The 15,019-nt window shown below is 54.5% G+C and overlaps 1 protein-coding gene across 2 annotated transcripts in view; it reads left to right on the top strand.

Moving 5' to 3' along the window:
• The window catches only part of SLC1A7 (solute carrier family 1 (glutamate transporter), member 7), a 47,365-nt gene extending 34,860 nt beyond the window's left edge, over positions 1-12,505 (top strand). The window contains exons 4-11 of one of the 2 annotated variants that reach the window (XM_008579859.1): positions 1,105-1,147; positions 3,368-3,590; positions 7,241-7,340; positions 8,079-8,312; positions 9,907-10,101; positions 10,941-11,075; positions 11,500-11,602; positions 12,240-12,505. In XM_008579859.1, coding sequence (XP_008578081.1) covers positions 1,105-1,147; positions 3,368-3,590; positions 7,241-7,340; positions 8,079-8,312; positions 9,907-10,101; positions 10,941-11,075; positions 11,500-11,602; positions 12,240-12,458 — 1,252 coding nt within the window. In that variant the 3' untranslated portion in view covers positions 12,459-12,505. The remainder of the gene's footprint in view (positions 1-1,104; positions 1,148-3,367; positions 3,591-7,240; positions 7,341-8,078; positions 8,313-9,906; positions 10,102-10,940; positions 11,076-11,499; positions 11,603-12,239) is intronic. The other variant, XM_008579929.1, reaches the window with a different exon arrangement.
• Positions 12,506-15,019: the final 2,514 nt, after the last annotated feature.

Here is a 15,019-nt window from a genome sequence, read left to right as displayed (position 1 = left end):
GCAACAGATCGCAACCCTCAGTGTTGCCCCCGTACCGGACCGTGGACCGGCAACGGGATCACAACCCTCGGTGCTGCTCCCGCACCTCGCTCAGCCAGTGAGCGGGAACCGGTCTGTATGTGGGATCCGAACCCTCGGGCGGGAGCGCCGCCGCACTTCCCAAGCGGCGCACTATCCAGTGCGCCACCGGGCCGGCCCAGAGTCCTTCCATATTCTGACAGCTGATAAAATATCAACCTATGTTTGTTCTAGGTTTTTAATGGTTTCATGTTTTTAAAAATTATTTCTTTAAACCATCTGGAATCTATTTTGGTGTAAGGTGTTAAATAAGGCTCTAACATTTATTTTTCTGAATAGTTGTTCAGCTGTATAGCACTTTATAATGATTCTTCATTTCCTCATTCATAAGTGAAGCAACTTTGATCAAATATGAAATACTCAGATTTACTAGGTTCTATCTCTGGGCTGCAGGTTCCATTACATCAATTATACTATTGACAGCTATGTCAGTTTCACACTGGTTTGAGAGTTGCATCTTTATGGCATGTTTTCATATCTGGTAGGAAAAGACCCCTTCTGCCTTTAGCTTTATAATAAAATATTAATAAGAATAATGATCGTACTTATGTGCCAGGTCCTGTGTTGGGCCCCACTGATAAGACATGAACAACCAAGTCTCACCTTCCAGGAGGCAGACAGGCCAGTTAGTGATTGCACAGCAGTGTGGTGGAGCAGAGGCGATCCACGCACGGAAGGACCATGGGGTCTGCCTGGGGCAGTCAGAGAGGGCTGGACAGAGGAAGTGGTGCTTGACCTGTGATTGAGTTGAGGGGGAGTTAGCCAGGCAGAAAAGCAGGCAGGGAATTCCAGGCAGAGGGGACAGCATGGACAAGGGCCTGGAGCCAGAAAAGCACACAGTACAGTTAGGGAAGTACTGCAGGTGGGGGGCCAGTGGTGTAGAGAGGTGAGACTGCAGAGGGGGAGGGGCTGGCTCGTGAAGGCCTCGACTGCCAAGAGAGGTGCTCAGATGAGCCCAAGGGCTCGACCCTACGGGCCCTCCTGACCTGGGCTCTGGAATTCTTCAGTTGCTGACTCTCTTCCCAGGAACATGTTCCCAGCCAACCTAGTGGAAGCCACATTCAAACAGGTAAGTGAGTCCCAGGGGAAGGAGCAGTGGCAGGAGGGGCAGGCAGGCAGGGTCAGCCTGGCCAGCTGAAAAATGCCAGGTTTGCCCAGCCAGTCTCCCTGTCTCCTAGAGGCGGGAGGGTGGAGGGGAGGGGAGTTGGAGGGACCTAGATCTTCACAGCCTCCCATGGCCACATTCCTGTACTGGGTTCCAGTTTTTCATAATGAAAAACGATGGGGGTGGAGGGAAACCTTTATTGAGTACCTGCACTGCCCCAGGTTCCACACCTGCACTAACACATACATCCTCTCCCTCATCCTCACAGTAACCCTGCACTGAGGTAGGTTTAGCCCCATTTCCTGGATGAGGAACTGAGGCTCGGAAGGATTAAATGACTTGCCCAAGGTTATATATACCACTTGCAAATGAAAAAGCTAGTAGGTAAACCCAGGCCTGTCTAGCTTCTAAGCCTGTTTTTTCTTTCTTTTCAAAATAATCTTTCCCTCTTTTAAGAATAGTAAATAATATTCACTGTTGAAAATTAGGAAAAGACTAAAAAATATAAAATAGAAAATAAAAATCATCTCCAGTCCAGTACCTGACAATACTGGTAGCAGACAGACAGCATGTTTTTAGTCTTTTGTTTCCCTTTGCATAAATATATTTTAAAAAATAAAACTAGGATCATAGTACATAAACAGTCTGCATCTTTTTTTTTTTTTTACTTTCATTATATCATGAGCGTTTTTCCTGGCTATTAAATGTTTCGCAAAAGTACAGTATTTCATAGTGATATAATAGCTGTTAAATGGCTGGGCTATGATTTACCCACCCTGCCTTTCAGTGGTCCTGCAGGCAGCTTTCAAAGTGTTGCCTTTTTACAAATTGGGGTAAACATCCTGTGCATCAATCCAAGTCTGAACTTGAAATAATTTCTAATTCCTTTTCCCCTTCTAAAATATCAGCTGGTTGGCTGACTCACTCCAGCAAGCATTTCCTGTACCCCTTCCCTGGGCTGGGCTCTGTATTGGGCCTGGGGACACAAAGGAGGTGGCAGAGCAACGGAGAGAAGGCTCCCAAATAAGCAGCTGTGAAAGTTCGAGCAAATCACTGCGTATCTCCTAACATCTTGGGTCTTTACCTATGAAATAAGCCAGATTGTGAAGGGCCCTGAAGGCTAGGGTAGGGGGTTTGGATTTTATTCCCATTGTCATGGAGAATTACTGAAAGTATGAGAAAGAGAGAGAATGTTGCTCTACTTCGTACCTGCCTGGAATGCCCTTTTTCTTTTGGCAAACTCCTCCCCATGCTTCAGGACCCAAGTCAGATGTTCCCTTCTTTGTGAAACTGTCTGACTTTTTCATGCAGAATTAGCCACTCCCTTCCCAAGGCTCACAGTGCAGAAATCATGTATTTCCACACTCAGCAGAGTGTTCAACATCGATGATGATGACAGCAGTAATGCTTACATAGGGCTTACCACGTGCCAGGAATTATTCTAAGCACTTTATATAGTTTCATTTAATCCAATGATGTAGACCCTATTATGATCCCATTTTACAGACGAGGACAATGAAGCCAAGAGACTTTAGGTTCCATATATCTCCTGAGTGCTACCCCCCTACCCCCACCCCCCGAAGCCTTACCTTATTGATACTGTTATGTTTGAGGATAGAAAGCTCCCTTGTTTGGGCTCCCGGTACCTGAAGAATGCGGGGGAGAGACCCAGGAGTGCCCTGGGGGCAGAGGGAAAAGGCAGGCAGCTCAATTCTCCCCAGCAGACCTCATCTCACCAAGAAGGCTTGGGGCAAGCTGAGCTTTTTAAAGAGAAGGTCCATGTTTCCGTGGGGTGGAAGGCTGGGCAGGCTGGCTGTCAGGCAGGTGGATAGTGGATGGTTACAAGGGCGTGGATGGATGAATGGAGGATTATCCGAGTAGATGAGGGAATGGACGGATGGTTAGAGAGGGACTCAGATGGGTTAATGGTGCACAGAAGGGAGAAGAGGAATGAGGGAGGCAGGGCTGGGTAGTGTGTAGGTGGAGAAAGGAATCTCAGTTTTCTTTCTGGTAAAATATTGATAATAATCCTTGCCCTGACCACCTCACAGGGTTACTGTCAATCAAGTAGGATATGAGAGGATACAAATGTGCTTTCAAGATGTTATGATTGTTGTTGTTGCTGTTGATATTAATAATAACACTTGGCCATGACTCCTTCCTGGTTGGGGTGTTGCCCACCAGTACCGCACCAAGACCACGCCGGTTGTCAAGTCCCCCAAGCTGGCACCGGAGGAGACCCTTCCTCGGCGGATCCTCATCTATGGGGTCCAGGAGGAGAATGGCTCTCGTGTGCAGAACTTCGCCCTGGACATGACCCCGCCACCCGAAATCTTTTACAAGTCAGAGCCCGGCACCAGTGAGGGCATGAACGTGCTGGGTATCGTCATCTTCTCTGCCACCATGGGTATGTGCTGCCACCCCGCCCAGCAGAACGCTGGAGCCATCCCCTCAACCATCCAACTGTCAGAGGAACCCAAAGTCTTCCCGTCCTCCAGATCATTCTTCTCTTTACTCTGCAGGAGAAAGGCTCAAGTCCCCATTCCATGACTGAGAGATGTCTCTAGCCGCCCCCCACCCCAGAGGGAGAACCCCATCCCCGGGTGCTGGTTCACCTCGAGGGGTATCTGTCCCGCCTCTTCTTTGCTGCCCCCAGCAGCCCGTTCCCGGACCTTTTACTGATGTCTGGGGACAATGGGGGGAGGGGCAGTCTACAATATTGGCCACCACTGCTTATTTAAAGCTTTATGCCCCCACTCCCACCCCGCCCACAGGTGCTTCTCACCAGCCGCCTCTCTCCTCAGACCTGTCTGCCACTTCTTGGGACCCACAGATGGCCTCTCTGCCCGCCCCATCCCTTTGCTACTCCTCTGGGTACCCCAAGGCCCCCAACCATGGGCAATTTACCATGAAGCCATAAAGCTCAAGGTTCAGGGCCCTTCTGAGGACTGTACCTTTTTTTTTTTTTTAATTTTGTATTCTTTTCCTTAAAGAGGGTTTCCAAACTAAATAAGCTTCAGACCCCACAAAACCTATGGATATTGGGCCAGCCCCGTGGCTCACTCGGGAGAGTACGGCACTGGGAGCGCCTAGGCCGCGGGTTTGGATCCTATATAGGGATGGCCGGTGTGCTCATTGGTTGAGCATGGTGCAGACCACACTGTGCTGAGGGTTGCGATCCCCTTACCAGTCAAAAAAAAAAACCAAAAAAAACCAACCCTACGGCTTCAGACCCCACAAAACCTATGGATATTGGGCCAGCCCCGTGGCTCACTCGGGAGAGTACAGCACTGGGAGCGCCTAGGCCGCGGGTTTGGATCCTATATAGGGATGGCCGGTGTGCTCATTGGTTGAGCGTGGTGCAGACCACACTGTGCTGAGGGTTGCGATCCCCTTACCAGTCAAAAACAAAAACAAAAAAAACCAACCCTACAGATATGCCTCTGTTTGCAGTGCCCCCACCCCACCACCGATATACACACAAAACATTTTTTCCATCTTAGGAAAAAAGGTTGTCCCCCTAACCCTTCCAAAACAATCTATCTTGTTTGTACCCATCCTGTGCTTCAGCCATGCCAGGCAGCATTGGGAGTCTTCTTCTGCAATCAGCACCAACCTTCCCTGTGGGGCCTGCTTCCCTGACTTCTCCACTGGGCCTTCTTCTCAAGTAAAAAGACCCACCACCCTCCTCGTTGTTCATGCAAGAAATCTGGGATCACTTTCTACCTCGCCCTCTGCCTCAGCCCCCACACCCAAAGCTTGTCATCCTGCCTCCAAAATCTCCCTTCAATAAGTGCATTCCCCTGCCCTGGTTCAAGGTCGCCATCATCTTGTCTGGTGTCTGCAAAAGCTACCTAAAGAGTCCCCTGTACCTTCTGCTCTTGTCCCCTCTGGTGTGTCCTCCTCAGAGAGCAGCAAGGCTGACCGTGCTCTGTCCACTGCACTTGGAAAGAGGCCAAACCCCATACCTCGGGCTGCAGTGCTCCCTGTGACCTGACCCAGCCTGCCTCCCCTCTCCATGTGGTCCTCCTCACCACCCTCAGCCACACTGCCTCCCCCAGGCCTTCTGCTTCCCTCTCCTCCACTCTTGAGGGGGGTCTCCCCACAAGCATCATGCCCTCGGGAGATTCTTCCTGACCCCCAGCCTAGGCCAGGTGCCGTGGTACTCCTCCGGAAACACTGGACCCTATTGCAATTATGTAATCGTTTCCTTCTGTGCAGCAGCTGTGTCAGCTCCCTGCAGGCAGACACATGCCTGGCCCGTCCTCCTTCTATCCCCAGATCAGAGCCCAGCACCATGGCTGGCTGGAGTAGGCACTCAGTAAAATCTGGTAGAGAGAGGGGTGGGCCGATGGATGAATGGATGGCCTGTGATGGATGATGGAGCTCTCATCATCTCGGCCAAACTTCCAGGCATGCAGGCCAGGACCTCAGTGACCTGCGTGTGTGACAGGACAGTGTTTGGAAGCACCCCTCAGCACATCTGGCAATCAGTCATCAAGCACAACCTATCTTAGGGATGAGAACTTATGAAAGGGGCATCTATTCTCAGAGCAAAAGAAACCCTAGAGACCCTTGGATTCAATTCACTCAGTGTTTACTGAGCATATGTAACTGTCCACGTGTCAGTGTATTTCTGTTTGTGTACCAAATCAGTATGCCTGCGTCTGTGTGTGCCTGCGTCTTTGCGTGCCCACGTCTATGTGCCCACTTCTGTCATGTGTGTCCATGTCTGTATAGGCGTATGTCTGTGTGTGCTCTGTGTGTGCCCATGTCTGTGAGTGCCCACTTCTCTGTGTGTATGCCTGTGTCTGCATGTGTCCACCTCTCTGTGCCAACGTCTGTGTGTGCCCACGTCTGTGTGTGCCCACTTCTGTCATGTGTGTCCATGTCTGTGTGTCCATGTCTGTGTGTGCCTGTCTGTGCACCTGTGTCTGTGTGTGCTCTGTGCGTGCCTGTCTGCGTGTACTGTGTGCCTGCTTCTGTCATATGTGTGCCCATGTCTGTGTGCCCATGTCCGTGTGTGCTGTGTGTGCGCATGTCTGTGTGTGCCCACTTCTCTGTGTGTGTGCCTGCGTCTGTGTGTGCACCTGCTTCTGTATTTGCCCACATCTGTCAGTGCCCACGGCTACTGGTGCAGATGTCAAGTATACCCGCATCTGAGTGTGAGTGAGCACACGTGCACAGCTGCTCTGAACAGGGCTTTCTTTGGTCCTGTCATCCCAGCCTCCTTTCCTACCCCTCCCCAGTTGCTGGGATATGGCTGATGCCAGGGTCTCATTGGCCTTGCCTGTGAGGAAGCCCCACTGCCTCCCCCGGGTCCAATGCACACTAGCTGTCAGCCGTCAGAGTCCCTGGATGCCCCCAGAAAAATCCGAGTGGAGTCTAAGGAGGGGCAAGAATAGCCCAGGGAGGAACGGAGCTGGGAGGGGGAACCTGGGTCCAGGTCAGCTGGTTATAAGTTGTAACAAGTGATATGAAGCAATTAGCAAGAAATGAGCTAGAGAAGAATAAATGGGGAGTTTGTGAAGGGAAGTGGGGATGGGTTTCCAAGCCACTGGTGGCCAGTGTCTCGGACAATGGAAACTGCATGGGCAAAGGCCCTGGGGCAGTGAAGATCTTGATGTAGTCCAGAGACTTGAATGAGGCCAGGGATGCCAGAGCACAGTGAGGAACAGAAGCGCTGGGCCAGTGGAGGTAGAGGTGCAGACGGGACTCAGACCGAGTGGGCTGAAGCAGTGGGGAGCTTGGCTCACGGGGAATTTGGGGGTGGGGGGGTGTTGGGCAAGCAGCATTTTTATCTTGAGAAGGTGACATTTGCTACTGTGTGAATGGGTTAAAGAGGAGTAAGAGGCGAGAGCCCAGTTGGGTTGAGTGCTGGAGGCCGAGGAGGAGAGGAGGGAGTGGAGGGGAAGCGTGGGCTCGTCAAAGTCTGCTGGGAAGTCAGCCATGGGCCAAGATCCACATGCACATGTGGGCCTGTTCCTGCTTTGCCACCAGTGTGCCTGCACCTGTTCTGGTCATCTGTGACATGCTCGTGTGTACCTGCCCCCACAGGCATCATGCTGGGCCGCATGGGTGACAGCGGGGTCCCCCTGGTCAGCTTCTGTCAGTGCCTCAATGAGTCTGTCATGAAGATCGTGGCAGTGGCTGTGTGGTAAGCCTCGTCTGGGGAAGGTCCTCTTCCCCCCAGCCCACCTCCTTGCAGCCCTGGGTGGATGGAGGGACACCATGGCCCCATCCTCTGCTCTCCTAGGAATGTAGCAGAGAGCTGCAGGTGAGACTCAGCCCTGGGCCTGGGGCCTCAGAGCTATATGTGCTTCTCTGGATCCCCAACCTTGACCAGGCCAAGTTCCAGCCCTAGGCCTGCCACTTTTGGCCTTCCCTAGAGGAGAGCTGAGAGCTGAGCCTGGCCCTGCTGCTCTCCTGGCCTCAGTTTCCCCATCACATGGAACCCCATCCATTCAGCTTTTGGAGAAAGGAAGCACTGGATGTGAGAACCAGCTGCCACTCCTTGGTTCAGAGTTGAGACTTCAGCCTTGCACAGTTCAGATAGAGAAATGCACATGCCTGTCCAATGTCAGCCCCAGAGGATGTGGCGTTGCTAGGACTGAAATGGGGGCCCCCTGAAGGCAGGGTACTCCTCAGAGGCATGGACGGAGGAAGGCAGGGGGGCAAGAGGTCGTGCAGGGCTGGGCTGATTGAGGGTGATGGTATTAATGAAGCCACATGCCTGACCCTGGGCTACGTGCCTGGGCCCGCGGTTTCCTTCAGTTGTCACCTCACGTGTGGCCTGGGGGCTCAGAGAAGATAAGGCCGCCAGCCACGCGGGGCCCCATGGGGTGAGGCCCTGCCTGCCTGGCATCTGAGCCGGGGCCACCCTGCCCCCCCCCAGGTACTTCCCCTTCGGCATTGTATTCCTCATCGCCGGCAAGATACTGGAGATGGACGACCCCAGGGCCGTGGGCAAGAAGCTGGGCTTCTACTCGGTCACCGTGGTGTGTGGGCTCGTGCTCCATGGCCTCTTCATCCTGCCTCTGCTCTACTTCTTCATCACCAAAAAGAACCCCATCGTCTTTATCCGCGGCGTCCTGCAGGCCCTGCTCATCGCGCTGGCCACCTCCTCCAGGTAGCCCCGGGCGGTGGGCAGGAGGGGACAGGGGATGACTGAACTCTGTCCATCTGTCCAGCTGTGACTTGTCCACAACCAGAGAGGCACAGAAAGTGTTTGTGTGGCCCACTTGGCACTCAGGGAGAGCTATGGTGTTATGGTAATAAGACCGATCTCGGGGATTTAATGCTGGAGGCCCCACCTGCCCAAAACACCTCCAAGGCCTTCCCCTCCCAACTGCCCACAACCCCTAAAGTTTGCTCAGTCAACACGGAGTTGGCATCCACACATCAGGGGCAGAGAGAGCTGTGGAGTCTGACGAAAATCACAGCAGCCACGAGTTGCTCCTGCCTTTCGCCGCCATGTGGTGCTTCCTTGGAGCAGACCCCACACTGTTCCAGGAACTCTGCCTGTCGCTGGGACGTCCTTTCTGACTGTCCTGTTGCAAACTCGGCAGTGTCACTAGACAGCAGGATCTGAATCATGTTTCTCGGCTCATTAGCTGTGTGACCGTGGGCCAGTCACTTAACCTCCCTGGGCATCTGTTTCCTTGTATACAGACTGGGGATCATCTTAGCCCCTACCACACACGGTTGCTGTGGTGATTAATTGAAATAATCCAGTAAGGGTGAGAATGCCAGTCTGGACCAGATGACTCTACACCTGGCCTCGAGGATCCCAAACCACAGCTGAGGGCAGAGACCCAGTGGGTTAGAGTTGTGCAAACCAGGTTGTTGGTCTAGCAGGAAGGAAATGGTCACTTATTGAGTGTCTAACAGCGAGTGTCCAAGCTCTACATCGGGAGCCCATGGCTGAGGCCATGGGGTAAAAGGGAAGGACAAAGTCCCAAACAGTGCCAGCCCCCTGCCATGAGCCCAGCCCTGCCAGAGCCAGCAGCCCCTGGCCACCTCCTGCCAGTGGGAACCGCAGCATGTCTGGGGCTCAGTAGAGGCTCTGGCCAGTGGAACCAGGCTCCCAGACAGTGGCCTGTGGGGAGAAGGAGGACACTGGGGCCACAGCAGCCTGAGTTTTAGTTCCAGCCCCACCACCAGGAACTCTAATAACATAGTAATAGTCATAGTGGATACCGTTGATTGAGTGCTTCCAACATGCCAGAGGCTGTTCTAAACATTTAGTCCTCTAATCCTTCTAATAGCTCCGTAATCTAGGTATTGTTTGGGACAAAGAAACTAAAGCACACAGGTTAAGGAACTTGCTGGGGGCCCCTTGGTAGGAGGCTGGAATCCAAAGGCCGGCTGTCTATCCCAGAGCCCCGGCTGTCCATTTCACATACTCCTGGCACAAAGGTGTGACATTGGGACAGACCCATCTCCCCTCTGGGCTTCAGTTGCTCCATCTGTAAAACGGACAGAAGCGCCTCCCTCAGAGGAAGAACCCAGTGACAGTGCAGCACAGTGCCTGGTGTGTAGTGGGTGCTCCACAGGCGGTCACTCCTTCCTGCCCCGAGGAGGCCCTGTGTATGTGTCTGCTGCCTGCCCGGGTGCCTGTTCCCCCTGCGATGGTGGCTGCCCAGGGTGGGGGAACTTCCTGTCATAGGCCCTGACCATCCTGGAGGAGGGTGCTGGGCAGACACTGGCCCTTCTGCCCCCAGCTCAGCCACACTGCCCATCACCTTCAAATGCCTGTTGGAGAACAACCACATCGACCGGCGCATCGCGCGATTTGTGCTGCCCGTGGGTGCCACCATCAACATGGATGGCACTGCGCTCTATGAGGCTGTGGCCGCCATCTTCATTGCGCAGGTCAACAACTATGAGCTGGACTTTGGCCAGATCATCACCATCAGGTGCATCCCAACATGCCACACCTGTGCGGATGGGGGGCTGGAGGGGTCTGCAGAATTCTTGAGCTCCCAGACCTGACAGGGTCCCTGAGGCGAGCTAGGGCTGGAGCTGGGATGTGAGCCTGCGCCTGGGACTTGGGGCATGTGCTCCTTCCTGAGCACCGCCCTACAGCCTCCACGTAGGAAGGGGGCCATGACCGGGTCCCTGAGGCGAGCTAGGGCTGGAGCTGGGATGTGAGCCTGCGCCTGGGACTTGGGGCATATGCTCCTTCCTGAGCACCGCCCTACAGCCTCCACGTAGGAAGGGGGCCATGACCGGGAAGCCCTGGAGGAGAGCCTGCAGCCTGGATGGAAGGCATTGCGGATAGGCACAGGGCAAGCAGAGGCCAGTGGCAAGACTGAGGACAGCAGAGAGGCCACCGGAGCTGAGGGAAGGGTGCTGGGCTGGGCAGGAGCCGAGGGGAGGTGTCACATGCCAGCCCAAGCACACAGGTCTGACCCTGAGACCAGGACCCAGAGGGGGGCTCAGCAGAGCCATACCAGTGGACAATCAGAATTGCTGGGTAACTTCTTAAAAATACAGCTTCCTGGAACCTACAGAGGTACAGCTCCAGACACAGCACTCTACAGGTTCTTCAAGAGGTTCTCCTGAGGCCAGGGACAGGGGCTCCATGGGGCTGCAGGACCTTGAGCAGGGATATGTCCTCCTGAGAACTCCCTGATGTGGCATTCCTAACAGTCCCCTGCCCCACGTGGCTGTCCCAGAGGCCCTGGCATTCTGGTCTACTTCTTGATCCAGGGTCCTCCTGCTCCTCCTCTTCCTCTCCCACCCCCTCCTGCAGCATCACAGCCACTGCGGCCAGCATCGGGGCAGCTGGCATTCCCCAGGCCGGGCTCGTCACCATGGTCATCGTGCTCACCTCTGTGGGACTGCCCACTGACGACATCAACCTCATCATCGCTGTTGACTGGGCTCTGTGAGTGGTTGGTCCCCACCCCGGACCCACCCCTCAGGGAGGGGGCTGGCTTTGAGGGCAGCGGGTACCAGGGTGGGGGACTGAGCCCCTTCTGCAGGGTGGGCTGGGTAACTGCTGTGTTTGGCCGTGTTTGGCATGGACACAGACCTGGCTGCATCATTTGTCTGGCCAAGTACTCAGAAATGAAAATGTGAGGCCCCTTGTTCAAAAATTATAAAGAATTTCAAGATGGCGACAGCAGAGCGTTAAACCAAGCCTTGCCCTTCTAAGCATGCGGTCCTGTGCGGCACCCTGCCACATACCTGGGAAGTAAGCCAGCCGCCTGTGCTGTGGCTTCAAAAGCCTCACTCCTTTGGGTTGAGCATTGTCCTCTTCCAGCTCCCCTTAAAGTGCCTTCCGCTCACCACCCACCTTGGCTCACCAGGGACCGTTTCCGCACCATGATTAATGTGCTGGGTGATGCACTGGCCACGGGGATCATGGCCCACATCTGCCGGAAGGACTTTGCTCAGGACATGGGCACTGAGGTGAGAGCAGTGCCTCCCTCCAGCCTGGCAACCCAGAGGCCAGCAGGAGGGCAGAACTGGGTGGGGCAGGCAGCCGACCAGCTGGGCAGCCTTTAGCCAATTCCTCCATGCCTCTGGGTCTTGGTGTCCTCATCTGTTACTAATTCCTCTAACATCCATTTATTGAGCATTCACCATGGCAGGCACTGATCTAGACACAGGCAGAACAACTGGAACAAAACATGATAAAATCCCCTGCCCTCGTGGAATTACACTCCAGTGTAGGATGGCGCTGTCCTGCTTATCGACAACACAAACATTCGTAGGTCTGCACACAGCTGCATGGTCTTTGGGACTCCTTCAATAGCCACATGTAGCAGACTGCCCCCACTTCATGGGGATAAAACTGAGGCCCAGGCAAGGGAGCCATCAATTCCCCCGCCGGACCCTGGTCAGGTCCCCTCCTTTACTAAGACAGCCCCAGCAGGAGACAGGACAGCTTGGGAACTGGAGCCCAGAGAGGTCACACAGCATTTCTGTAGGAAAATGTATCTCATGGCTCTCCACCCTGAGCTTGTTCTGCTCCACTGACCCTCAGTTCTCCCTAGTGTCTAACCTGTCCCTCCTGCTGCTACCAAAGCCTGTTTCCCCTCTCCAGAAACTGCTGCCCTGTGAGACCAAGCCGGTGAGCCTCCAGGAGATTGTGGCGACCCAGCAGAATGGCTGTGTGAAAAGTGTGGCTGAGGCCTCAGAGCTGACCCTGGGCCCAACCTGCCCCCACCACATCCCCGTACAGGTGGAGCAGGATGAAGAGCCAGTCGCCACCAGTCTGGACCACTGCACCATTGAGATCAGTGAGCTCGAGACCAATGTCTGAGCCTGCAGAGCTGCAGGGGCCAAGTGAAGACTCCGGGATCAGGGGCCAAGGGGTTGGGATGTCACCTCACTCCATCTCCTGCTGCACCATTGAGATCAGTGAGCTCGAGACCAATGTCTGAGCCTGCAGAGCTGCAGGGGCCAGGTGAAGACTCCGGGATCAGGGGCCAAGGGGTTGGGATGTCACCTCACTCCGTCTCCTAGAGACCAATGTCTGAGCCTGCAGAGCTGCAGGGGCCAAGTGAAGACTCCGGGATCAGGGGCCAAGGGGTTGGGATGTCACCTCACTCCATCTCCTGAGCAGCTGACAGGGGCCAGGCTCACAGATGCTTCCTAACCTTGACAGACGAATTAGCCTGCCTTGATGGAAAATGGAGTCTCAGAGAGGGGAAAGGCCACATGCAGGAGCCCAAACCAGAGAATGACGGGCCCAGCACAGCCCCAAACCTGGCTGTGACAGTTTCCGCCATACGAGCCTGTGACTGTGGCACACAGAGGTTATGGTCCCCACTTTCTGGATGCCAGAGTTGAGGCTTTGGGAGCTAAAAACACTTACCCAAGGTCTCAAGCAAGTGATGTCAGGGCTAGGACTCTAACTCAAGCCTTCAAGCCCTGGCCACTACCTCCTGAGGACAGGGCCACCTGTAGGGCCAGGTACTGAGAGGGGCTCTGCCCCTCTCCTGGAGCCCCACAGCCACCACAGCTTCCAGTTATGAAGACATAACAACAGGGTCCTCTGGCTTCTGCCCTAGCTGTGTCCAGGCCTAGGCCAGCCCCTCACCCCACCCTATATCAAATGGCCTCAGCCAAACAGCTCTCCCCACGGGCAGGCCCAGTCCAGGGCCAACAACTGCTGCCTTCCACGTGCCACCATCTATCCAAGTGTCTCTTGCAAAGCTCATCTGACATGGAGACAGGTACCTTCACTAGAACTGGAAGGCCCCTTAGAAGCATCCAGGCCAGCCCCCCACAGGGCAGAGGGGCAAACCAGGACCCAAGGAGGGAGACTCAGTCTGGGATGCGCTGGTCAAGCTGTCAGCAGGGCCCTGGCATCAGAGCTCTCCAAAGACCTAAATGGTGAAGTGGAGCCAGACTTTCTATTCCTTTCTGTGTTTGCAAATTCAGCAGTAACTGAATAAATTATTCTGTTTTTCAAGTCTTGTGGGCTTAGAGACCATTCTCTGACCAGTACTTCTTTATTGGGCTAATATAGGCTGTTGGAGTACAGACAGACCTGTCTGGGCAGCCAGAATATGGACAAGCCTGTGCAAGCAACCAGAATACAAACAGGCTTGTCCTTGTAGCTAGAGTGTAGACAGGTCTGCCCAGGTGCCTGCCCGGGCAGCCACAACGCAGATGAGCCTGTCCTGGTGACCATGGTGAAGACAGGCCTGTCACATGCAGAAGACAGTTCAAACCAGCCACAGTGTGGACAGACCACTCTGCCCCTAGCCTGGTCTCTCTGCTCTGCAGGCAGGGCCCCAAGATCAGTTCCCATAAAAGGAACAAATTTCCTCAGCCAGTCTGGCTCCCTTTGGTAAATGCTTTGCTTTAAAGAGGGGACATGCCCAAGGACATTTCCAGACTGTTTCCCTCATTTTCCTCCAAGAGGCCTGTAGGGCACACAGAAGGGTCCTATTCTAGATGTGCCTTGGGGAGAAGATATGGCTCTGTGGTCTGCACAGGTTTTACACCATGACACCCATGAAGACTCTGAGGCCCAGGGAGGGGACAGACCTCCCCAAGGTCATTCAGACAGTCAGGAAGGCACCTGCTCCCAGCCGCCCACTCCTGAACTTCTATCCTCTTTCCAGAGTCATAGTCTTGAGGAGTCCAGGAAGGACCTTAACCCCAGGATACCTTCTGCCACTGCAGGCCTGGAAGCTGTAGGTCCCACCCTGAGAGCACCCTTCCTTTGTTGGGCCTAGTCACCTAGGAGAGGTTAGATGCCCAGCTATCAGTCACTCCCACCTCCATGTGGATGGGCTTACTCGTTCCTTCCTTGTGTCACATTTCTAAGACCCTTTCAGCAATCCAGAATGCCCCACCACAAGGCAGGAGTCTGCTCTTTCATAGGCATGATAGTAGCATACTGACACACCTCCAGTAGCAGGAGGTTGCCACTTTCTGGGCTTCTCAATCCACTGTGGGGCAGCTCTGTCCAGCAGATCCTTCTTTGCTCAGAGCTGGGTGTTGCCTCCCTGCTGTTTTCTCCCCTGGTCCTGGCTCTGCCACTGCCACTGGGGTGTGGGGTTGGCACACTGGGGCTGTCTGCCACCTCTTCCCTGGGAAGGCCTGCAGAGACCTGGGCCCCCAAGTTGGCTCTGCTCCAGCTCCCAGGCCTGCCTCCAGTCCCCTTCCACCTCCATGGGACAGACCCCATTGAGAGTGCCTCCTCAGTGCCAAGGCGACCCCTCCAGGTAAGCCTTGAGTGCCCCAAGCCCTCAGGTCCTTTGGCTTGGGTGCTCAGCCTCTGAGAATAAAGAGTGAGCTCGAGGGCCTGGGGCAGTGGGGTCCCAGCCCTACCTGCTGATTCCCACTGAGCTGAGGGTCCGCACATAC

The sequence above is a fragment of the Galeopterus variegatus genome, unplaced genomic scaffold, assembly GCF_000696425.1.
Source record: "Galeopterus variegatus unplaced genomic scaffold, G_variegatus-3.0.2 Scaffold6, whole genome shotgun sequence".
NCBI lineage: Eukaryota > Metazoa > Chordata > Mammalia > Dermoptera > Cynocephalidae > Galeopterus > Galeopterus variegatus.
Note: the sequence above shows the minus strand (reverse complement) of the source record. Positions and strands in the feature narration are given on the sequence as shown.